The sequence below is a fragment of the Coregonus lavaretus genome, assembly GCF_964263955.1.
Source record: "Coregonus lavaretus genome assembly, chromosome: 8".
Classification (NCBI taxonomy): domain Eukaryota; kingdom Metazoa; phylum Chordata; class Actinopteri; order Salmoniformes; family Salmonidae; genus Coregonus; species Coregonus lavaretus.
In genome coordinates this window covers 43803373-43829590 of record NC_139995.1, presented here as the reverse complement: position 1 = coordinate 43829590, position 26218 = coordinate 43803373, and the positions used below count along the sequence as shown (strand labels likewise).

The 26218-nt window shown below is 43.1% G+C and overlaps 1 protein-coding gene across 4 annotated transcripts in view; it reads right to left on the bottom strand.

The window, feature by feature from the left end:
- The window catches only part of LOC311134248 (peroxisome proliferator-activated receptor delta-like), a 49053-nt gene extending 24927 nt beyond the window's left edge, over positions 1 to 24126 (bottom strand). The window contains exons 1-2 of one of the 4 annotated variants that reach the window (XM_084167872.1): positions 23797 to 24126; positions 2851 to 3775 (exon numbers count right to left, since the gene is read on the bottom strand). In XM_084167872.1, the coding sequence (XP_084023998.1) occupies positions 2851 to 3244 (394 nt within the window). In that variant the 5' untranslated portion in view covers positions 3245 to 3775; positions 23797 to 24126. Of the gene's footprint in view, positions 1 to 2850; positions 6207 to 23796 lie in introns of those variants that run through there. The other 3 variants (XM_084167873.1, XM_084167870.1, XM_084167871.1) reach the window with 3 other exon arrangements.
- Between the last annotated feature and the right edge of the window lie 2092 nt (positions 24127 to 26218).

Sequence of the window (26218 nt, the reverse complement as noted above, 5' to 3'; positions counted from 1 at the left end):
CAGCTGGTCCTTTTGGGGCAGGGCTGAGAATGGAGTGGAAATGTTTTTGGGGGGATTAAGTTCATTTTCATGGCAAAGAGGGACTTTGCAATTAATTGCAATTCATCTGATCACTCTTCATGACATTCTGGAGTATATGCAAATTGCCATCATCAAAACTGAGGCAGCAAACTTTGTGAAAATTAGTATTTGTGTCATTCTCAAAACGTTTCACCACGACTGTACTTTTGATACTTAAGTATATTTAAAACAAAATACTTTTAGAGTTTTACTCTAGTATTTTACTGGGTGACTCAACTTAATAGAAAATGACTCGAGTAAAAGTATCTTAACTTTTACTCAAGTATGAGAATTGAGTACTTTTTCCACCACTGTGTAAATGTGTGTGTGTCAGGGATCTGCCCAATGCTGGTGAGTTCCAGCCTGCTCCCTCCATGAGTTGTAATCTCTGCCGATGCCTGCCAAAGGGTTCTCCCAGTGGAGCCCAGGAGCTACGCTAGGAATGCCAGGGGTAGGAGACACCATAGAATTACACTGGCTAAGAGAGACAATACGATTCAAGTGATGTTCCATTTCAGAATTTAGAACCATGTGCGTTCCATTCTACACATTCTGTTCCAACCATGTGTTCTGTTCTATCCGTTCTGTTTCTAGTGGGATCTCTCCAACACCCTGTTTAAAACTAGAATGTCAAGGAGGAAATTCCATTATAAGGCAACGTTCCATTTCAGAATTTGGAACCAAGTGCATTCTGTTCTATCCACTCTGCTACACCCCATAGAAATAGAGTGGGGTAGAAGAGACAATCCACTTCAATGCAATGTTCCACTTGAGAATTTAGGACCATGTTATGGGTGTTTTATTCTATCCATTTAATTTTAGACCTAACCTGAGGTCAGGGCTACGCTACTAGGCTAGGCCAGGATGAAAACATGGGAAACCCAGCACAGCAGGGGCAGGCCGGGCAGCGGAGAGCCACACAGAGAGCGAGAGAGAGAAGGAAGAGTGTCTGAGTTCCTCTGTGTGGGAGGAGAGGCAGAGGCGCCTGAGGAATTCATCACGAGGAGAAATAACTCCCCCAGAGTGAGAACAGATTGACTGAGACCAGCCGAGGTGGTGCTCCATGCCTCCTCCATGACCACTTTCCTCTCTGAGCCTCTTTCCCAATTAATATTTCCTCCATTCCTCACATCATCTCTCCTTGCCTCCTTCTCAAAACACATTGGAGAAGAGGGTCAGTTGGGAGGGACCTTGAGTCTTCTCCAATACGGCTGAGAAGGAGGCGAGGAGAGAAGGTGCAAGGAATTGAGAAAGCGCCATAGTGTGCATGTGTGTCAGTCAGTCCAACACTAGGTTTTAATGACTGGGAATTCAGTGAACTTGCTTTTCTATTCGTATAACGTAAACTCTGCTTAAACATGAAGCCCCTCACTTGCCACCTTAATGTGCCTCCTTGGGGTAAACTATCAAACTCAAACAGTGAGTAGCTCTGGAGTTGTTTTCCATCTCCAGTGTTTTTACCGTCAGTACTTAAGCTGCCTGTTGCCCACTGCCTGAGCAGAATGGTGTTATTAATACGTTTCAGTGGCAAAGTTGTGTGACAAGAGTGTTGGCGTTTCGAGGGAAACACTAGATGTTGCTTATCTGCAGCGATACTGTTTACTTGAAACCCTAATAGTGTGTAATGTAGTCTGACTCATTCTCAATGTATCACCAAAAAAACACCCGCCCCCACCCCCCAAAAAAAATAACAGTTCTAGATCAGCACACTGAGTTTTAGATCAGAACACTGAGTTCTATGTTAGAAGTTCAAGTTCTAGATCAGCACACAGTTCTAGATTGGAACACAGAGTTCCTTCAAGTCACGTTAACGAGGGGACTGGGTTATAGGAGCCATGTCTAAAAGTAAATATCACAGGGACTTTACTGTGTGAGTATAAATAGAGTAAAAGGTGATGCTGTGTTTATGCTATAGGAACACCCCTGATCAAAACAGATATAGCACACATGGTGAGCCACATTTCACTAATCATCAACAACAACTAGTCAAAGTTATAATGCTATCCACAGTGGAGATTTCTGTAGATTTCAATTGTGTGTGTGTGTGTGTGTGTGTGTGTGTGTGTGTGTGTGTGTGTGTGTGTCAGACCTGGGTTCAAATACATGTGTATTTGATTATTTGTTATTTAAATAATAATTTTCTGTCTATTTGAGTATTTTCAAATAATGTGGCCTGAATCAACTACTTCTATTGGAAGTAGGGCTGGCACAAATACCGTATAATCGACGATTATGGATGGGGAAAAAAACTTTGTAACCGTTTGTTGTTGTTGTGTGTAACGAACAGCTAACTGAAGATGGGACAGCCTGGCATGTGCGAGGTTGAGTCTGTTTCCACAGTGACATGGACTCTTTACAACGTGATTAAACTTGGTTGCTCCTTGCTGAAACAAGCAAGGTGTTGTAGCAAACAAGCCTAGGCAACACCTTCCCTCCCTGCAGCAGCACGTGCAGTCAGGAGCAGAGGAGAAACTATGAATCTTAAATAAATTAAAAATAACAATCCAATGATTATAACGCTGACTATGGTCATTTGGCTGGCTAATAACCGTAATACAAAATTCCAGGACTGTCACAGCCCTAATTGGAAGTATTTTCAAATAATTTCCTATAAATATTTCAAATACTATTTTCAAATACCATGGGCATGGGAGTGTATTTGAGTATTTTCAAATACATGCCAATATTAAAAAAGAAAAATCAATACTTACTATGAAATTTGTGTGACAGTAACAGATATTTGAAATAGTATTTGAACCCAGGTCTTGTGTGTGTGTGAGTGTGTCCCACCTGTGCAGCTACTGGAGAGGGTAGGGCTGTCCGTATTGGAGGTGCTGTGGCTGTTACAACTCCCCTTCTCCTGCTGCGCAACCTCCTCGTCCTGAGAGTTCATGTCCCAGGAGCCAAGGCCCTCCTCCCCCTCAGGTGACACCTCCGCTCCTCGCGCCCTCTCCTTCTCCCCCACTCTCTCTCCCAGCTCCTTCGACAGCAGGGATGGTTTCAGCACCTCCAAGGATGACTCCAGCCCCCTCTCTCTGACCGAGGTGCGCTCCCCATGTGGTGAGGTGGTTCCGTTCTGGCTGACTCCCCCTTTCCTTACCGAACCCCTGACACGCCGCTTCCGATCCCGTTGAGGGGCTTTGCTTTTGACCGGCGCTAAGATGGCGGCCCTGGTGCCCTCCATGGTGCTGCGTGGCTTCTCCCCTGACCCTCAGCCGCCCTTGGTCATGGCACCACCATCGCCGCCCAGCTGGGGAGGAGGGGAACAGCCAGTTAGTACAGATCTGTTACAGAGGAATTATTTATTCCCAATCGGTGGTGGGTCATGAGGATAGGGTTGCAGCCAATCAGAGCTGCTCTCACAGAATACAGTGATAGTCCAATCGGAATGCCTTTTACGAAGTTAGACATCCAATCAGATCCATGAAACACTTCTCCCCAGTTAAAACAACACATTGAGAGACGATGAAAGGCTTAAACATGGAACAGCATAACCAGCACAGTCTCTTCTGGAAACACCTGTAATAACAGAGAGTTTGAACTGGTCTCATTCAACAGATCCCTCTGCAGCTGAGCAAGCCTTACCCAGTGCACCTCCAACCCAGAGAGACAGAAACAGCCTCCCCCACAGACACATAGCATATGGGCCAGGTTAGAGGTTTTTGATGCAGGCCTGGAGGTAGTCTGTTGCAGACGAGAGCCAGCTGTTAAGACTCTAAATGAAAAGGGGGGAGATAAAAAGAGCGCGAGAAAGAATAAGCTAACTCATTAGCATCATTGTGTAGGCCTAGTTGTTCAGAGAGAAACACATGCAAACGCAGTGAGTGGGCTAGCCTCCAGGCCCCAGCACGTGTGGGCCCTGGGGCAGGCAAGGCTGGTGTTTTTCTACAGACACCTGTTGTTGGGAGGGAGAGCCCAAGGTCTGGGTGTCTGAGGTGAAGACGCGCTCTCTCTCTCTGTGTGTGTGTGTGTGTGTGTGTGTGTGTGTGTGTGTGTGTGTGTGTGTCTGTGTGTGGGGGGACACTGTGGATCAGCTAGTACTACTGACCTTTTCCTACATTACGTACTTCCTGCTGAACAACCATGCACTTTCCCCCACTGGCCTTGGGTCGCTGTTCATGTGGGTGTGTGTGTGTGTGTGTTCGCCAAGTAGAAATAGGGTTCATAGGAACACAGGCTATAGGGCTGATTTCATGGGGGATCACCAAGTCTACCCTAGACTAGGGACGTGACAAACTGAAATTTGTTCTTAAATGTCGACTTTTGGGGCGAAAAACAGTCCAACTCCTCCTCTTTCTCAATTTTCAAACAGAAATGGGGTGTGCCTTTCGTGGTTCATCGATGTGTCATTCTGGTCATGCGCGCCACGACCGACGTAGCTAGTTCATTAGTTAATCTAGCCATTGTAGCTAGCCAGTAACTCCTCCAGTATGTGTTGACGTCATTTCACAGGATTTGTTTTTGGACAGAAGCTGTAGAGATCTGTAAGAATTGGCACTTGTGTAACAAAATATCTTATTCATCCATTATTTTTGTTTACCATTAAATGACCTGGAATTCATGGTGCATTGATCAGTTATACAGTTTAAAGCGGTAATTTTTAGTGTTTTTGCCCAAAGTCTACCTTTCGTTAAAATGATAAGAAAAATTCATAAAATTCCACGTGAATTCAACATCGCGCTTCCCGCAGAGAGATAAATGTTGTATAATTTCATGAGTGGCGCGTGTAGCTTGTTGTCGTCCAATGAGTAGTCATCAAACAGGCAATATTATTAGGAGATACAGTGCCTTCAGAAAATATTCATAGCCCTTGACTTATTACATATTTTGTTGCATTACAGCCTGAATTCAAAATTGATTAATTTTTGTTTTTTTCTCACCCATCTACACACAGGTAACCTAGGGGTTAAAAGCGTTGGGCCAGTATCCGAAAGGTTGCTGGTTCAAATCCCAGAGCAAGGCAGTTAACCCCCAACAACAACTGCTCCACTGGCGCCGATGACGTGGATGTCGATTAAGGCAGCCCCCCGCACCACTCTGATTCAGAGGGGTTCGATTAAATGCGGAAGACACATTTCGGTTGAATGCATTCAGTTGTGTGACTGACTAGGTATCCCCTTTCCCACAACACCCCAAAACGATAAAAGTGAAAACATGTTTTTTTAAATGTTCGCAAATATATTAAAAATGAAATACAGAAATATTTAATTTTAAAAAAGTATTCACACCCCTGAGTCTTTCTGAGTAAGTCTCTAAGAGCTTTGCACCCCTGGACTGTACAACATTTGCACATTATATTTTAAATTCTTCAAGCTTCGTCAAGTTGGTTGTTGATCATTGCTATACAGCCATTTTCAAGTCTTGCCATAGATTTTCAAGCCGATTGAAGTCAAAACTTTAACTAGGCCACTCAAGAACATGTCGTCTTGGTAAGCAACTCCAGTATATATTTGGCCTTGTGTTTTAGGTAATTGTCCTGACTGAACCAGGTTTTCCTCCAGAATTTTGTCGATGACTAGCATACCCATAACATGATGCAGCCACCATCATGCTTGAAAATATGAAGAGTACCTCAGTGATGTGTTGGATTTGCCCCAAACATGTAACTACCTAATTTCTACCAGCATGTTAAATGTGCAACCAGAGAAAAAAAAAAATTCTCTAGACCACCTTTACTCCACACACAGAGACGTGTACAAAGCTCTCCCTCGCCCTCCATTTGGCAAATCTGACCATAACTCTATCCTCCTGATTCCTGCTTATAAGCAAAAACTAAAGCAGGAAGCACCAGTGACTCGGTTAATAAAAAAGTGGTCAGATGACGCGGATGCTAAGCTACAGGACTGTTTTGCTAGAATATGTTCCGGGATTCTTCCGATAGCATTGAGGAGTACACCACATCAGTCACTTGCTTCATCAATAAGTGCATCGATGACGTCGTCCCAACAGTGACTGTACGTACATACCCCAACCAGAAGCCATGGATTACAGGCAACATCCGCACTGAGCTAAAGGGTAGAGCTGCCGCTTTCAAGGAGCCGGACTCTAACCCGGACGCATATAAGAATTCCCGCTATGCCCTCCGACGAACCATCAAACAGGCAAAGAGTCAATACAGGACTAAGACTGAATCGTACTACACTAGCTGACGCTCTGACGCTCGTTGGATGTGGCAGGGCTTGAAATCTATTACAGACTACAAAGGGAAGCACAGCCTTGAGCTGCACAGTGACACAAGCCTACCAGACGAGCTAAATCACTTCTATGCTCGCTTCGAGGCAAGCAACACTGAAGCATGCATGAGAGCATCAGCTGTTCCGGATGACTATGTGATCACGCTCTCCGTAGCCGATGTGAGTAAGACTTTTAAGCAGGTCAACATTCAGGCCGCACGGCCAGACGGATTACTAGGACGTGTACTCTGAGCATGCGCTGACCAACTGGCAAGTGTCTTCACTGACATTTTCAACATGTCCCTGACTGAGTCTAATACCAACATGTTTCACGCAGACCACCATAGTCCCTGTGCCCAAGGACACTAAGATAACCTGCCTAAATGACTACCGACCCGTAGCACTCACATCTGTAGCCATGAAGTGCTTTGAAAGGCTGGTCATGGCTCACATCAACACCATCATCCCAGAAACCCTAAACCCACTCCAATTTGCATACAGCCCCAACAGATGATGCAATCTCTATTGCACTCCACACTGCCCTTTCCCACCTGGACAAGAGGAACACCTACATGAGAATGCTATTCATTGACTACAGCTCAGCGTTCAACACCACAGTGCCCTCAAAGTTCATCACTAAGCTAAGGACCCTGGGACTAAACACCTCCCTCTGCAACTGGATCCTGGACATCCTGACGGGCTGCCCCCAGGTGGTAAGGGTAGGTAACAACACATCTGCCACGCTGATCCTCAACACGGGGGCCCCTCAGGGGTGCGTGCTCAGTCCCCTCCTGTACTCCCTGTTCACCCATGACTGCATGGCCAGGCACGACTCCATCACCATCATTAAGTTCGCCGACGACACAACAGTGGTAGGCCTGATCACCGACAACGATGAGACAACCTATAGGGAGGAGGTCAGAGACCTGGCCGTGTGGTGCCAGGATAACAACCTGATAGAGGAATTTGTATGTGTAGATTAATGACTCAAAGATTTCCAGCCTGATACTGTATGACTGTGTAAACTGTGTTAAAGTTAAGACAATAAACCCGCTAACAGAGAAGGGGGCTAGAAACTGCTGAGACAGACATTCCAGGAGAAAGGAGACTTAGAAACTGTCCTATTTAAACATTCTATACTGTGGAAATTTACTGGCCGCCTAAAGGTGGGCGGAGCAAAGTCCTTTGTGTGGACGCATATAAAAAGGCTGTGTGTGGTTTTGGCGCCAGAGCTCTCATTGAATAAAAATGCTGATCTCTTGCAGACTGGAGAATTTGTTTAATTCATTATTAAACCAGAGCCTTACACCCTCTGGGAATTATTCAGAGCTTGAGTATTAGAGATAGAAATTCTCGTGACACAACCTCTCCCTCAACGTGATCAAGACAAAGGAGATGATTGTGGACTACAGGAAAAACAAGAGGACTGAGCACCCCCCAATTCTCATTGACGGGGCTGTAGTGGAACAGGTTGAGAGCTTCAAGTTCCTTGGTGTCCACATCACCAACAAACTATCATGGTCCAAACACACCAAGACAGTCGTGAAGGGGGCACGACAAAGGCTATTCCCCCTCAGGAGACTGAAAAGATTTGGCATGGGTCCTCAGATCCTCAAAAAGTTATACAGCTGCACCATCGAGAGCATCCTGACTGGTTGCATCACCGCCTGGTATGGCAACTGCTCGGCCTCCGACCGCAAGGCACTACAGAGGGTAGTGCGTACGGCCCAGTACATCACTGGGGCCAAGCTTCCTGCCATCCAGGACCTCTATACCAGGCGGTGTCAGAGGAAGGCCCTCAAAATTGTCAAAGACTCCAGCCACCCTAGTCATAGACTGTTCTCTCTGTTACCGCGCAGCAAGCGGTACCGGAGTGCCATTAACAGCTTCTACCCCCAAGCCATAAGACTCCTAAACAGCCAGTCATGGCTACCCGGACTATTTGCATTGTCCCCCCACCCCACCCCCCTCTTTTACGCTGCTGCTACTCTGTTTATTATTTATGCGTAGTCATTTTAATAATTCTACCTACATGTACATATTACCTCGACTAACCGGTGCCCCCGCACATTGACTCTGTACCGGTCCCCCTGTATATAGCCTCCCTACTGTTATTTCATTTTACCCCTGCTCTTTAATTATTTTCTATTTTCTACTTAACACTTTTTTTATTTATTAAAAAAACTGCATTGTTGGTTAAGGGCTTGTAAGTAAGCCTTTCACTGTAAGGTCTACACCAGTTGTATTCGGCGCATGTGGCAAATAACATTTGATTTGAATATTTTACATACAACAGGTTTTTTAAAAGGATCTAAGAATTTGGTATACTTTGTGTTTCCATTTTTTGTCATGGGAAAAATATAGCGATACTGGTATCGTCCAGGCCCTGTAACAGTGACATGATCAAAGACAACCCATTCTCTGACCAATCAATGACGTCGGACCGGTGAGCCTGACTGCCCGGAGACCCCAGCAGGGGTTCATAATGCTAAACTTCTAAAAACTTTCCCAACAATCCCCAGCTTTGCTGTGATTAAGACAAAGCAAAGAATGTATTAAGTGTTAAATTAGAGCAGCTTAGGCAGGAATGAGAGGCTGGCTGGGCCAGAGCTAATCTACTGGCTGGAGGGTCGTTCCATTTGATTCCAAACACTTTGACCGCACCCCTTTTGATTTGAACAAAACTTTCTATACATATTTGTATACGGTAGAAGTGGACAGAAAGTTACTTTTTGGATAGAGGTGCTCAGAGTTGACCCATTTTGCATTCCCCACCATACCATGAGACATCCATGTCTTCATCACTGAAAAAGATTAACGGTTGAGTTTGGTAACATTTAGTTATTTTCGGCTGTAGGTAATATTGCAAGAACTGTTCTGAACAAATAATGTAAGAAATAACAAAAAAATATATAAATACTTCAAAGTTGGCTAGGAGATACACTAACAGTCAATACAGTACAATTTTTTTACAGTGTAGAATAATAGTGAAGACATCAAAACTATGAAACAACACATATGGAATCAAGTAGTAACCAAAAACTGTTAACTTCTACGGGATCAGTGTCCTGTATACGGGACGGTTGAGCTAACGTGCGCTAATGTGATTAGCATGACTGTTGTAAGTAACAGCAAACTTTCCAGGACATAGACATGTCTTATATGGGAAGAAAGCTGAAATTCTTGTTAATCCAACTGCACTGTGCAATTTACAGTAGCTATTACATTGAAAAAAATACCATGCTATTGTGAGGAGAGTGCACAACAAAAAACTGATCACGGCAACTGGTTTGATACATTCACCTCTGAAGGTAAATAACGTACTAATCTTGCTCTGATTTGTCATCCTAAGGGTCCCAGAGATAAAATGTATCATAGTTATGTTTGATAAAATACATTTCTATATTCAAATATCGGAACTGGGTTCTACAGTTTGAACCCCTGCTGTCTCTGGCTCCACACCCAACACGCCCGGCCATCTAGATGTGTGAAAGTTATTGTATAAACTAATGATCCATGTATGACATTCCTGGGAGTGTGTAAATGTACATTTTGTATTACCATAACATTTTTGTATGTTCTCTATAGTTATGTACATGAAAATGTATTAGTTGACCAATTCGGCACATTTGGGCAGACTTGATACAAAATAGTCCAGTATTGCAATGCTTCACTGGATCAATCTGAAACTTTGCACACACACTGCTGCCTCCTAGTGGCCAAAATCTAAATTGCTCCTAAACTGTAATATTATATTGTGGCCTTTCTCTTGCATTTCAAAGATGTAACCCCCCCAAAAAATAGAAAAGGCATTTTTTTTATTTATTATCTTTTACCAGACCTAATGTGCTATATTCTCCTACATTAATTTCACATTTCCACAAACTTTAAAGTGTTTCCTTTCAAATGGTATCAAGAATATGCATATACTTGCTTCAGGTCCTGAGCTACAGGCAGTTAGATTTGGGTATGTCATTTTAGGCGAAAATGGAAAAAAAGGGACTGGTCCTTAAGAGCTGCCTTGATGACAGCTTTGAACACTCTTGGCATTCTCTCAACCAGCTTCATGAGGTAGTCTTAATGAGGTGTGTGGGAGGGGGGGTGTATACAGAAGATAGCCCTTTTTGGTGAAAGACCAAGTCCATATTATGGCAAGAACAGCTCAAATAAGCAAAGAGAAAAGACAGTCCATCATTACTTTAAAACATGAAGGCCAGTCAATACGGAACATTTCAAGAACTTTGAAATGGTTCTTCAAGCGCTATGATGAAACTGGCTCTCATGAGGACCGCCACAGGAAAGGAAGACCCAGAGTTACCGCTGCTGCAGAGGATAAGTTCATTAGAGTTACCAGCCTCAGAAATCGGCAATTAACTGCACCTCTGATTGCAGCCCAAATAAATGCTTCACAGAGTTCAAGTACATTTACATCATTTAGCAGACGCTCTTATCCAGAGCGACTTACAAATTGGTGCATTCACCCTATAGCCAGTGGGATAACCACTTTACACATTTTTTTCCTTTTATTTTTTTTGGGGGGGGGGGGGGGGGGGTAGAAGGATTACTTTATCCGACACAAGTAACCGACACATCTCAACATCAACTGTTCAGAGGAGACTGCGTGAATCAGGCCTTCATGGTCGAATTGCTGCAAAGAAACCACTGCTAAAGGACACCAATAAGAAGAAGAGACTTGCTTGGGCCAAGAAACACGAGCAATGAACATTAGAACGGTGGAAATCTGTGCTTTGGTCTGATGAGTCCAAATGTGAGATTTTTGGTTCCAACCGCCGTGTCTTTGTGAGACGCAGAGTAAGTGAACGGATGATCTCTACATGTGTGGTTCCCACCGTGAAGCATGGAGGAGGTGGTGTGATGGTGCTTTGCTGGTGACACGGTCTGTGATTTATTTAGAATTCAAGGCACACTTAACCAGCATGGCTACCACAGCATTCTGCAGCGATACGCCATCGCATCTGGTTTGCGCTTAGTGGGACTATCATTTGTTTTCCAACAGGACAATGACCCAAAACACACCTCCAGGCTGCGTAAGGGCTATTTCACCAAGGAGAGTGATGGAGTGCTGCATCAGATGAGCTGTCCTCCATAATCACCTGACCTCAACCCGATTGAGATGGTTTGGGATGAATTGGACTGCAGAGTGAAGGAAAAGCAGCCAACAAATGCTCAGCATATGTGAGAACTCCTTCAAGGCTGTTGGAAAAGCATTCCTCATGAAGCTGGTTGAGAGAATGCCAAGAGTGTGCAAAACTGTCATCAAGGCAAAGGGTGGCTACTTTGAAGAACCTCAAATATAAAATATATTTTGATTTGTTTAACACTTTTTTTGGTTACTACATACAGTGGGGAAAAAAAGTATTTAGTCAGCCACCAATTGTGCAAGTTCTCCCACTTAAAAAGATGAGAGGGGCCTGTAATTTTCATCATAGGTACACGTCAACTATGACAGACAAATTGAGAAAAAAAAATCCAGAAAATCACATTGTAGGATTTTTTATGAATTTATTTGCAAATTATGGTGGAAAATAAGTATTTGGTCACCTACAAACAAGCAAGATTTCTGGCTCTCACAGACCTGTAACTTCTTCTTTAAGAGGCTCCTCTGTCCTCCACTCGTTACCTGTATTAATGGCACCTGTTTGAACTTGATATCAGTATAAAAGACACCTGTCCACAACCTCAAACAGTCACACTCCAAACTCCACTATGGCCAAGACCAAAGAGCTGTCAAAGGACACCAGAAACAAAATTGTAGACCTGCACCAGGCTGGGAAGACTGAATCTGCAATAGGTAAGCAGCTTGGTTTGAAGAAATCAACTGTGGGAGCAATTATTAGGAAATGGAAGACATACAAGACCACTGATAATCTCCCTCGATCTGGGGCTCCACGCAAGATCTCACCCCGTGGGGTCAAAATGATCACAAGAACGGTGAGCAAAAATCCCAGAACAACACGGGGGGACCTAGTGAATGACCTGCAGAGAGCTGGGACCAAAGTAACAAAGCCTACCATCAGTAACACACTACGCCGCCAGGGACTCAAATCCTGCAGTGCCAGACGTGTCCCCCTGCTTAAGCCAGTACATGTCCAGGCCCGTCTGAAGTTTGCTAGAGTGCATTTGGATGATCCAGAAGAGGATTGGGAGAATGTCATATGGTCAGATGAAACCAAAATAGAACTTTTTGGTAAAAACTCAACTCGTCGTGTTTGGAGGACAAAGAATGCTGAGTTGCATCCAAAGAACACCATACCTACTGTGAAGCATGGGGGTGGAAACATCATGCTTTGGGGCTGTTTTTCTGCAAAGGGACCAGGACGACTGATCCGTGTAAAGGAAAGAATGAATGGGGCCATGTATCGTGAGATTTTGAGTGAAAACCTCCTTCCATCAGCAAGGGCATTGAAGATGAAACGTGGCTGGGTCTTTCAGCATGACAATGATCCCAAACACAACGAAGGAGTGGCTTCGTAAGAAGCATTTCAAGGTCCTGGAGTGGCCTAGCCAGTCTCCAGATCTCAACCCCATAGAAAATCTTTGGAGGGAGTTGAAAGTCCGTGTTGCCCAGCGACAGCCCCAAAACATCACTGCTCTAGAGGAGATCTACATGGAGGAATGGGCCAAAATACCAGCAACAGTGTGTGAAAACCTTGTGAAGACTTACAGAAAACGTTTGACCTGTGTCATTGCCAACAAAGGGTATATAACAAAGTATTGAGAAACTTTTGTTATTGACCAAATACTTATTTTCCACCATAATTTGCAAATAAATTCATAAAAAATCCTACAATGTGATTTTCTGGATTTTTTTTTCTCATTTTGTCTGTCATAGTTGACGTGCACCTATGATGAAAATTACAGTCCTCTCTCATCTTTTTAAGTGGGAGAACTTGCACAATTGGTGGCTGACTAAATACTTTTTTTCCCCACTGTAATTCCATGTGCTATTTCATAGTTTTGATGTCTTCACTATTATTCTACAATGTATAAAATAGTAAAAAATAAAGAATAAACCTTAAATTAGTAGGTGTGTCCAAACTTTCCACTGGTACTGTATATATACAGTGAGGGAAAAAAGTATTTGATCCCCTGCTGATTTTGTACTCCAGGACCTTAATGTGCCTCTTCTTGAGCCACTCCTTTGTTGCCTTGGCCGTGTGTTTTGGGTCATTGTCATGCTGGAATACCCATCCACAACCATTTTCAAAGCATTGGCTGAGGGAAGCAGGTTCTCACCCAAGATTTGACGGTACATGGCCCTGAGCTCCATTTTGGTCTCATCTGACTACAACACTTTCACCCAGTTCTCCTAACATTTTTGACATGTGTTTTTCTGGATTTCTTTGTTGTTATGCTGTCTCTCACTGTTCAAATAAACCTACCATTAAAATTATAGACTGATCATTTCTTTGTCAGTGGGCAAACGTACAAAATCAGCAGGGGATCAAATACTTTTTTTCCTCACTGTATATACATATAAACATACATACATGCATGCATACATACACACACACACACACACAGTTCATTCGGAAAGTATTTAGACCCATTAATCTTTTCCACATTTGTTTACGTTAAAGCCTTATTCTAACATTGATTAAATAGTTCCCCCCCTAATCAATCTACACACAATACCCTATAATGACAAAGCAAAAACAGGTTATTAGACATTTTTACACATTTATAAAAAATATAAATAAATGTTATTTGCCACATGCTCCGAATACAACAGGTATACCTTACAGTGAAATGCTTACAAGCAATTAACCAACAACGTAGTTTAAGAAAAAATAGTGATAAGTAAAAAAATAGAAAATTGAGAATAATTAAAGAGCAGCAGTAAATCCAGAAAAACGCATGTCAAAAATTTTATAAATTGATTTGCATTTTAAATGGAGGGAAATACATATTTGACCCCCTCTCAATCAGAAAGATGTCTGACTCCCAGGTGTCTATTATACAGGTAACGAGCTGAGATTAGGAGCACACTCTTAAAGGGAGTGCTCCTAATCTCAGTTTGTTACCTGTATAAAGGACACCCGTCCACAGAAGCAATCAATCAGATTCCAAACTCTCCACCATGGCCAAGACCAAAGAGCTCTCCAAGGATGTCAGGGACAAGATTGTAGACCTACACAAGGCTGGAATGGGCTACAAGACCATCGCCAAGCAACTTGGTGAGAAGGTGACAACAGTTGGTGCGATTATTTGCAAATGGAAGAAACACAAAAGACCTGTCAATCTCCTTCTGCCTGGGGCTCCATGCAAGATCTCACCTTGTGGAGTTGCAATGATCATGAGAACGGTGAGGAATCAGCCAGAACTACACGGGAGGATCTTGTCAATGATCTCAAGGCAGTTGGGACCATAGTCACCAAGAAAACAATTGGTAACACACTACGCCGTGAAGGACTGAAATTCTGCAGCGCCCGCAAGGTCCCCCTGCTCAAGAAAGCACATACAGTGGGGAGAACAAGTATTTGATACACTGCTGATTTTGCAGGTTTTCCTACTTACAAAGCATGTAGAGGTCTGTAATTTTTATCATAGGTACACTTCAACTGTGAGAGACGGAATCTAAAACAAAAATCCAGAAAATCACATTGTATGATTTTTAAGTAATTAATTTCCATTTTATTGCATGACATAAGTATTTGATACATCAGAAAAGCAGAACTTAATATTTGGTACAGAAACCTTTGTTTGCAATTACAGAGATCATACGTTTCCTGTAGGTCTTGACCAGGTTTGCACACACTGCAGCAGGGATTTTGGCCCACTCCTCCATACAGACCTTCTCCAGATCCTTCAGGTTTCGGGGCTGTCGCTGGGCAATACGGACTTTCAGCTCCCTCCAAAGATTTTCTATTGGGTTCAGGTCTGGAGACTGGCTAGGCCACTCCAGGACCTTGAGATGCTTCTTACGGAGCCACTCCTTAGTTGCCCTGGCTGTGCGTTTCGGGTTGTTGTCATGCTGGAAGACCCAGCCACGACCCATCTTCAATGCTCTTACTGAGGGAAGGAGGTTGTTGGCCAAGATCTCGCGATACATGGCCCCATCCATCCTCCCCTCAATACGGTGCAGTCGTCCTGTCCCCTTTGCAGAAAAGCATCCCCAAAGAATGATGTTTCCACCTCCATGCTTCACAGTTGGGATGGTGTTCTTGGGGTTGTACTCATCCTTCTTCTTCCTCCAAACACGGCGAGTGGAGTTTAGACCAAAAAGCTCTATTTTTGTCTCATCAGACCACATGACCTTCTCCCATTCCTCCTCTGGATCATCCAGATGGTCATTGGCAAACTTCAGACGGGCCTGGACATGCGCTGGCTTGAGCAGGGGGACCTTGCGTGCGCTGCAGGATTTTAATCCATGACGGCGTAGTGTGTTACTTATGGTTTTCTTTGAGACTGTGGTCCCAGCTCTCTTCAGGTCATTGACCAGGTCCTGCCGTGTAGTTCTGGGCTGATCCCTCACCTTCCTCATGATCATTGATGCCCCACGTGGTGAGATCTTGCATGGAGCCCCAGACCGAGGGTGATTGACCGTCATCTTGAACTTCTTCCATTTTCTAATAATTGCGCCAACAGTTGTTGCCTTCTCACCAAGCTGCTTGCCTATGGTCCTGTAGCCCATCCCAGCCTTATGCAGGTCTACAATTTTATCCCTGATGTCCTTACACAGCTCTCTGGTCTTGGCCATTGTGGAGAGGTTGGAGTCTGTTTGATTGAGTGTGTGGACAGGTGTCTTTTATACAGGTAACGAGTTCAAACAGGTGCAGTTAATACAGGTAATGAGTGGAGAACAGGAGGCCTTCTTAAAGAAAAACTAACAGGTCTGTGAGAGCCGGAATTCTAACTGGTTGGTAGGTGATCAAATACTTATGTCATGCAATAAAATGGAAATTAATTACTTAAAAATCATACAATGTGATTTTCTGGATTTTTGTTTTAGATTCCGTCTCTCACAGTTGAAGTGTACCTATGATAAAAATTACAGACCTCTACATGCTTTGTAAGTAGGAAAACCTGCAAAATCGGCAGTGTATCAAATACTTGTTCTCCCCACTGTATACAGGCCCGTCTGAAGTTTGCCAATGAACATCTGAATGATTCAGAGGAGAACTGGGTGAAAGTGTTGTGGTCAGATGAGACCAAAATCGAGCTCTTTGGCATCAACTCAACTCGCCGTGTTTGGAGGAGGAGGAATGCTGCCTATGACCCCAAGAACACCATCCCCACCGTCAAACATGGAGGTGGAAACATTATGCTTTGGGGGTGTTTTTCTGCTAAGGGGACAGGACAACTTCACCGCATCAAAGGGACGATGGACGGGGCCATGTACCGTCAAATCTTGGGTGAGAACCTCCTTCCCTAAGCCAGGGCATTGGAAATGGGTCGTGGATGGGTATTCCAGCATGACAATGACCCAAAAACACAGCCAAGGCAACAAAGGAGTGGCTCAAGAGGAAGCACATTAAGGTCCTGGAGTGGCCTAGCCAGTCTCCAGACCTTAATCCCATAGAAAATCTGTGGAGGGAGCTGAAGGTTCGAGTTGCCAAACGTCAGCCTCGAAACCTTAATGACTTGGAGAAGATCTGCAAAGAGGAGTGGGACAAAATCCCTCCTGAGATGTGGGTAAACCTGCTGGCCAACTACAAGAAACGTCTGACCTCTGATTGCCAACAAGGGTTTGCACTAAGTACTAAGTCATGTTTTGCAGAGGGGTCAAATACTTTTTCCCCTCATTAAAATGCAAATCAAAACATGTGTTTTTCTGTTGATATTCTGTCTCTCTCTCTCTTCAAATAAACCTACCATTAAAAATGATAGACTGATCATGTCTTTGTCAGTGGGCAAACGTACAAAATCAGCAGGGTATCATATACTTTTTCCCCTCACTGTATATACAGGGGGTACCGGTACAGAGTCAATGTTCGGGGGTACTGGTTAGTCGAGGTAATTGAGGTAATATGTACATGTAGGTAGAGTTAAAGTCACTATGCATAAATAATAAACAGAGTAGCAGCAGCGTAAAAGAGGGGGTTGGGGTGGGGGGGCAATGCAAATAGTCCGGATAGCCATGATTAGCTGTTCAGGAGTTTTATGTCTTGGGGGTAGAAGCTGTTAAGAAGCCTTTTGGACCTAGACTTGGCGCTCTGGTACCGCTTGCCGTGCGGTAGCAGAGAGAACAGTCTATGACTACGATGGCTGGAGACTAGGGTGAGCCATGACCAGCCTTTCAAAGCACTTCATGGCTACAGATGTGAGTGCTACGGGTCGGTAGTCATTTAGGCAGGTTACCTTAGTGTTCTTGGGCACAGGGACTATGGTGGTCTGCTTGAAACATGTTTGTATTACAGCCTCAGTCAGGGACATGTTGAAAATGTCAGTGAAGACACTTGCCAGTTGGTCAGCGCATGCTCGGAGTACACATCCTGGTAATCCGTCTGGCCCTGCAGCCTTGTGAATGTTTACCTGCTTAACCTCTTAAGGATCACACCCTTTTTTTCACCTAAAATGACATACCCAAATCTAACTGCCTGTAGCTCAGGACCTGAAGCAAGGATATGCAATATTCTTGATACCATTTGAAAGGAAACACTTTGAAGTTTGTGGAAATGTGAAATTAATGTAGGAGAATATAACACATTAGATCTGGTAAAAGATAATACAAACAAAAAAACATGCATTTTCTATTTTTTTTGTTCCATCATGTTTGAAATGGCCACAATATAATATTGCAGTTTAGGCACAATTTAGATATTGGCCACTAGGTGGCAGCAGTGTGTGTAAAGTTTCAGATTGATCCAGTGAAGCGTTGCTAATTCTGGACTATTTTGTATCAAGTCTGCCCAAATGTGCCGAATTGGTCAATTGATACATTTTCAAGTACATAACTATAGAGAACATACAAAAATGGTATGGGAATAGAAAATGTAAGTTTACACACTCCCAGGAATGTCATACATGGATCATTAGCTTATATACTAACTTTCACACATCTAGATGGCCGGGCGGGGTGGGTTGTGGCGCCAGAGACAGCAGGGGTTCAAACTGTAGAACCCAGTTCCTACATTTGAATATAAAATTTGATTTTATCAAACATAACTATGAAACATTTTATCTCTGGGACCCTTAGGATGACAAATCAGAGCAAGATTACTGAATGTAAGTACATTATTTACCTTCAGAGGTGAATGTATCAAACCAGTTGCCGTGATACGTTTTTTGTTGTTGTGCACTCTCCTCAAACAATAGCATGGTATTTTTTCACTGTAATAGCTGCTGTAAATTGGACAGTGCAGTTAGATTAACAAGAATGTCAGCTTTCTGCCCATATAAGACATGTCTATGTCCTGGAAAGTTTGCTGTTACTTACAACAGTCATGCTAATCACATTAGCGCACGTTAGCTCAACCGTCCCATATATGGGACAACGATCCCGTAGAGGTTAAAAGTCTTACTCACGGCTACGGAGAGCATGATCACATAGTCATCCGGAACAGCTGATGCTCTCATGCATGCTTCAGTGTTGCTTGCCTCGAAGCGAGCATAGAAATGATTTAGATAGTCTGGTAGGCTTGTGTCAGTGGGAAGCTCTCGGCTGTGCTTCCCTTTGTAGTCTGTAATAGTTTTCAAGCCCTGCCACATCCAACGAGCGTCAGAGCCGGTGTAGTACGATTCAATCTTAGTCCTGTATTGACTCTTTGCCTGTTTGATGGTTCGTCTGAGGGCATAGCAGGATTTCATATAAGCGTCCTGGTTATAGTCCCACTCCTTGAAAGCGGCAGCTCTACCCTTTAGCTCAGTGCGGATGTTGCCTGTAATCCATGGCTTCTGTTGGGACGACGTCAACAATGCACTTATCACATTTACATAAGTATTCAGACCCTTTACTCAGTACTTTGTTGAAGGACCTTTAGCAGTGTTTACAGCCTCGAGTCTTCTTGGGTTTGACGCTACAAGCTTGGCACACCTGTATTTGGGGAGTTTCCCCCCATTCTTCTCTGCAGATCCTCTTAAGCTCTGTCAGGTTGGATGGGGAGCGTCGCTGCACAGCTATTTTCAGGTCTCTCCAGAGATGTTCGATCGGGTTCAAGTCCGGGCTCTGGCTGGGCCACTCAAGGACATTCAGAGACGTGTCCCGAAGCCACTCCTGTGTTGTCTTGGCTGTGTGCTTAGGGTCGTTGTCCTGTTGGAAGTTGAACCTTCGCTCCAGTCGGAGGTCCTGAGCACTCTGGAGCTGGTTTTCATCAAGGATCTCTCTGTACTTTGCTTTGTTCATCTTTCCCGTCGATCCTGACCAGTCTCCCAGTGCCTGCCGCTGAAAAACATCCCCACAGCATGATGCTGCCACCACCATGCTTCACCGTAGGGATGGTGCCAGGTTTCCTCCAGACGTGACGCTTGGAATTCAGGCCAAAGAGTTCAATCTTGGTTTCATTAGACCAGAGAATCTTTTTTCTCATGGTCTGAGAGTCCTTTAGGTTCCTTTTGGCAAACTCCAAGTGGGCTGTCATGTGCCTTTTACTGAGGAGTGGCTTCTGTCTGGCCACTCTACTATAAAAGGCCTGATTGTTGGAGTGCTGCAGAGATGGTTGTCCTTCTGGAAGGTTCTCCCATCTCCACCAAGGAACTCTGGAGCTCTGTCAGAGTGACCATCGGGTTCATGGTCACCTCCCTGACAAAAGGCCCTTCTCCCCCGATTGCCCAGTTTGGCCAGGCGGCCAGCTCTATGAAGAGTCTTGGTGGTTCCAAACTTCTTCCATTTAAGAATGACGTAGGCCACTGTGATCTTGGGGACCTTCAATGTTGCAGACATTTTTTAGTACCCTTCCCTAGATCTGTGTCTCGACAAAATCCTATCTCGGAGCTCTACGGACAATTCCTTCAACCTCATGGCTTGGTTTGTTCTCTTACATGCACTGTCAACTGTGGGACCTTATATAGACAGGTGTGTGCCTTTCCAAATCATGTCCAATCAACTGAATTTACCACAGGTGGACTCCAATCAAGTTATAGAAACATCTCAAGGATGATCAATGGAAACAGGATTCACCTGAGCTCAATTTCGAGTCTCATAGCAAAGGGTCTGAATACTTATGTAAATAAGGTATGTTTAAAAAAATGTTTTAGACATTTGCTAAAATTTCTAAAAACCTGTTTTCACTTTGCCATTATGGGGTATTGTGTGTAGATTGATGAGGAAAACAATTAATTTAATCAATTTTAGAACAAGGCTGTAATGTAACAAAATGTGTAAAAAGACAAGGGGTCTGAATACTTTCTGAATGCACTGTATATAACAAAAAATGTATCCCCCCCCGTTATGAATATTGCTAACAACAGAATAAATTTTTTTTTATTACATACCTACCGTAGAAAAAAGGATAATATCATTTTTCTAATGTTCTCTTTCTCAAATCCTAACATTGAGCAAATTACACAATCTGACATAGGCTACCCGTGAATAGGCTACCAGTGCGACAATAAGGGTTGGGGTCAATTCCATTTCAATTCAGAAATTCAACCCAGTTCAAATTTTCCTAATTGAAAAGCATTGGAGAGAATTGGAATTTCAGTGTACTTCCTGAATTGAAATAGAATTGACTGCAACCCTGGCGGCAAGTGCCAGTAAGCTTTCTTGACTTGGACGTATATTTTTGCCAACACATGGCTAACCTTTGTTTAACCAGCTAAACAGCTGCTCTAAGCGAAAATGTGTTTTAAGTTACCTTTCTAGCTAATAAGCCATGTTAGAATTTACACTTCCTCTTCCAATTATAATGTGGGGAGGTCAAAATAATGGAAAACTGTCTACCAAATCTATTCATTTTAAAATGTTGATTACTCCTCCTTGCCATCATCATTCATGTCAAGACAAGACGTGCATTTTTTGGGGGGCTAACGTATGATGGGGGTCCCTGGGTCGCCGGTTTGCCTGGGACGGGGTCCCTGGGCAAGAAAAGGTTGAAGACCCCTGGCTTCCTAACCTCTAGTCATATTAACTAATAAGTTAAACTAAACAAATAGAATAAAGCAGCCTTTGTCAAATAAGCTCGTTTGCCCACAACTAGGGGCCCATATCACTGAGATGCACCCAGAGCTGGTAGCTTACCTTGCTTCACGACCACTAAACCCATAATAAGTTGAGTAACGCAATTAAGCATCTAATTGGATAGATCAACCCACTTTCTGGAGAGAGTGCTATTCACAGACCCCTTAAACTCTGCTTTACAGACTCTGCTGGCAAACAACTGTTGCTTGCTAGTTGCTACCTTGCTTGACAGCAGGGGGAAAATTGGACCCATCTAGACAAACAACTAGGGCCAGGACGATACCGGTATTGCGATACTCGTTAGTATAGTGGCAAGGAAACAAAACACAAAGCGGATTTAACTTCTTTAGGAAAACAGCCCTAATGTTGGAAACAAACATTATGTTGTCATCCAGACACATGTATTTATTTTCCAAGCTACAGCACACAATATCTTATATACAACTGGTTTTTAAAGGACCAAAGAGTTTTGTCTGCTTCTTGTTTTCATTTTTTTGTTTTCATTTTTAGGGCTGTGGCAATACTTACAGCTCTACAAACAATGATAAACACATCCCTGACATTAGCTAGGCCTAGCTCCCAGCTAGCCTAAAAAGACCCCCACAGCCAGACGTGTGTGTGTGTGTGTAACAGCACACCACCAGGAAAGCTGAGAGAGAGAGAGCTAGAATTAGTGCAATGGGTACAAGGAAGGAAGGAAACTCAACTCTCCAGACAGACAGTGTTACCCCCTGCCATAAAAAGCCCCAAAGGGGGGGAGCAGGGGTAAAAGAGGAAGAGAGAGATAACAGGAGGGGGGTGGGGGGAACAGAAAGAGAGAAAGACATTAGTAGAGAGATTTAATGAGTAAGAGTTGCAGAGTTTATGGGAGTTGAAGAGGTAGTAAAAGAGATGGAGAGATGGTGATGGACTGAAATAGCACCGAAGGAAAGAGACTGAGGGAGTATATGCGAGAAACAGAGAAAAGACTAAAGTAGGAGAGACACAGAGAGGCTAGATAGTTGATAATAACATAACGGCATCATCATCATCATCGTTTTTGCTCTGTATTCCGAGTGCCCTTCGGCCCAAAGTGTGGGCTGCTTCTCTCTGGTATACACTGGGGGAACAAGAGTTTGGGAGAAACTCAAACACTGGCACAGCCATTACGCAACTGTTTCCACTAACGCTCTACTCGATAGTAGGGCCAGGACAATACCAGTATCGCATACTCTAGCAGGAAAACAGCCCTAATGTTGGAAACAAACATCATTATGTTGTCATCCAGAGTCACATTTATTTATTTTCCAAGATATAGCACACAATATTTTACATACACCTGTTTTTTTAAAGGACCAAATAATGAAATCTACTTCGTGTTTTCATTATTGCCATGGAAAGAATATTGTGATACTGGTATTGTCACAGCCCTACAAACAGTAAACACATCCCTGACATTACTCAAACACTAGTACAGCCATTACGCAACTGTTTCCACTAACGCGCTACTTGATAGACAAACAAACCACAACCAGGCCAACTCAAAACCTGATCAACAGCTAAAACAACCGAGGATTCACTATGGTTCAACCTTCAGTTGAACTGTTTCATGTTCTGTTTGTGAAGTAGGGACATGGTGGAATCAAGTGTCAATGTAACTATATTGGACAATACGTATATTTCACTGACATGATGAGCTGGAAACCCGTCATCCTGCAAACTGAAGGAATGAATGGGTCACTGGTGGAATCCCTCACTCCCTACTGGATTAGATAAGGCACTGACCAAACAACGCTCAGATGTAATGAAGTTGTAAAATGAGACAAGAAAGATAAAAATATATATATATATATATTTTGGGTTACAACTTTTTTGTATAACTATAGCTACATATAATTTACCTACAGCGTAAATATTATGTCACCAAAGCAGACATGGGTTGCGATAAAATGGGAACTTCAGTTAGCTAACGTTAGTTACACACAGACTGTCTAAGAGCTGGCTAGCCATATTAGCATCTAGTTATAGTCATCTAGATCGTAAAAATGAAAGCTAGATAGCTAGCCACACATTGCTAACGTTAGTTAGACCACTTTGTAAATGTTTAAATATGTACAGTATTCAACTGGATGACCCACGGTAATTTGTCAGCAAACTAAACAGACTGGATTTTGATAGCTAGCAGTTAACTGGCTAGCTAAAATAGCTTGCTTGCTAGCTAGCTTATTAGCATGTCATCTGGTTCTAATCCCTCACGTGATGTTTCATATACCCACAACAACACAAAAACAAATGTCTTTGTCCCGTGCCGAGACATTAGACCCACAGTTTGACTATCTTGTTGTCATTTAACTCTAAAAGTTAAATATTTAACTTCCCTAGCTAATTTTATGTGAGCTGGTTACAGTACTAGCTGGCTAGCTATGCGTGTAGTTGAGGCTCAGAAGTTTAGGCAAGCTTTACGATATGCTAACGTTGGTTAAGGTCAAGTTTATATCATTTTACCTTTTTCTGCATGCAAACAATTGTTCCAAGCAGTAGGCAGTTGGATCCTGGAGTCCGAATTTCGCCTGCTGATGTGTTCCTCAACTCTTATTCCACGTTCATTAACGAAAACACGGAACGTTATTTCTGTTTTACCCGCTTCTTCTACCTGACAAACTCGAAGTGGGACTTTTTAAAAACCTTAATATAAAACGCTTTGTCGCCTATTAGTTCATTCGTTGCATATCTTGAAGGTTAATAGCTAGAGCATGTTGGTCGAACTGTAGAAGGACATGTTATTCCCAACGTTTTTTTGTTTTTCTTCAGTCTACAGCGCTGCTCCACGATCTGTCATACGTACTTCTGTCGTCGTGGTTTGACGTCACAAAATCCAATGAGCACGTACAACGTAGCGTTTGTGTCATCAGCGCATGTGTGTCAGTGCGTTCACTGTATCGATTTTACCGCCCTTTGCTTTTCAAAATGAAAAGGCAAATAACAACAAGAGCAAAGTTCACGTTTAGCTTTCAAAACATTTACTTAGACTTTAGGAATGAACGTGCACAACTTTAGGAATGAACGTGCACAGTGCGTTATCCATATTTTGTACCCAGTCTGACCTACTCAGTGTGGAAAGAAAAAACATGTAAAAAGTTTAAAATCACCAATAATATGTTTGAGAACTCCTATACGTTTGCAGCAATATGATATATCCTGTATATATCAGTAATAATAATAATAATAATAATAATAATAATAATACTAATAATTGTGACTGTCAGTAACCCACAGAGAGAACGTGTTATGATTATCATTAATGATTGGATGGAATTATTTAATCACCACCTGATATATGTTTATATATACTGTTATATATATTGCTAAACGTGAACTTTGCTTTTCAACAAACTATAACCATGCATATAACATACATCAAAATACATACAGTGGGGAAAAAAAGTATTTAGTCAGCCACCAATTGTGCAAGTTCTCCCACTTAAAAAGATGAGAGAGGCCTGTAATTTTCATCATAGATACACGTCAACTATGACAGACAAAATGAGGAAAAAAAATCAAGAAAATCACATTGTAGGATTTTTAATGAATTGATTTGCAAATTATGGTGGAAAATAAGTATTTGGTCAATAACAAAAGTTTCTCAATACTTTGTTATATACCCTTTGTTGGCAATGACACAGGTCAAACGTTTTCTGTAAGTCTTCACAAGGTTTCACACACTGTTGCTGGTATTTTGGCCCATTCCTCCATGCAGATCTCCTCTAGAGCAGTGATGTTTTGGGGCTGTCGCTGGGCAACACAGACTTTCAACTCCCTCCAAAGATTTTCTATGGGGTTGAGATCTGGAGACTGGCTAGGCCACTCCAGGACCTTGAAATGCTTCTTACGAAGCCACTCCTTCGTTGCCCGGGCGGTGTGTTTGGGATCATTGTCATGCTGAAAGACCCAGCCACGTTTCATCTTCAATGCCCTTGCTGATGGAAGGAGGTTTTCACTCAAAATCTCACGATACATGGCCCCATTCATTCTTTCCTTTACACGGATCAGTCGTCCTGGTCCCTTTGCAGAAAAACAGCACCAAAGCATGATGTTTCCACCCCCATGCTTCACAGTAGGTAATGTTTTCTTTGGATGCAACTCAGCATTCTTTGTCCTCCAAACACAACGAGTTGAGTTTTTACCAAAAAGTTCTATTTTGGTTTCATCTGACCATATGACATTCTCCCAATCCTCTTCTGGATCATCCAAATGCACTCTAGCAAACTTCAGACGGGCCTGGAAATGTACTGGCTTAAGCAGGGGGACACGTCTGGCACTGCAGGATTTGAGTCCCTGGCGGCGTAGTGTATTACTGATGGTAGGCTTTGTTACTTTGGTCCCAGCTCTCTGCAGGTCATTCACTAGGTCCCCCCGTGTTGTTCTGGGATTTTTGCTCACCGTTCTTGTGATCATTTTGACCCCACGGGGTGAGATCTTGCGTGGAGCCCCAGATCGAGGGAGATTATAAGTGGTCTTGTATGTCTTCCATTTCCTAATAATTGCTCCCACAGTTGATTTCTTCAAACCAAGCTGCTTACCTATTGCAGATTCAGTCTTCCCAGCCTGGTGCAGGTCTACAATTTTGTTTCTGGTGTCCTTTGACAGCTCTTTGGTCTTGGCCATAGTGGAGCTTGGAGTGTGACTGTTTGAGGTTGTGGACAGGTGTCTTTTATACTGATAACAAGTTCAAACAGGTGCCATTAATGCAGGTAACGAGTGGAGGACAGAGGAGCCTCTTAAAGAATAAGTTACAGGTCTGTGAGAGCCAGAAATCTTGCTTGTTTGTAGGTGACCAAATACTTATTTTCCACCATAATTTGCAAATAAATTCATTAAAAATCCTACAATGTGATTTTCTGGATTTTTTTCCCTCAATTTGTCTGTC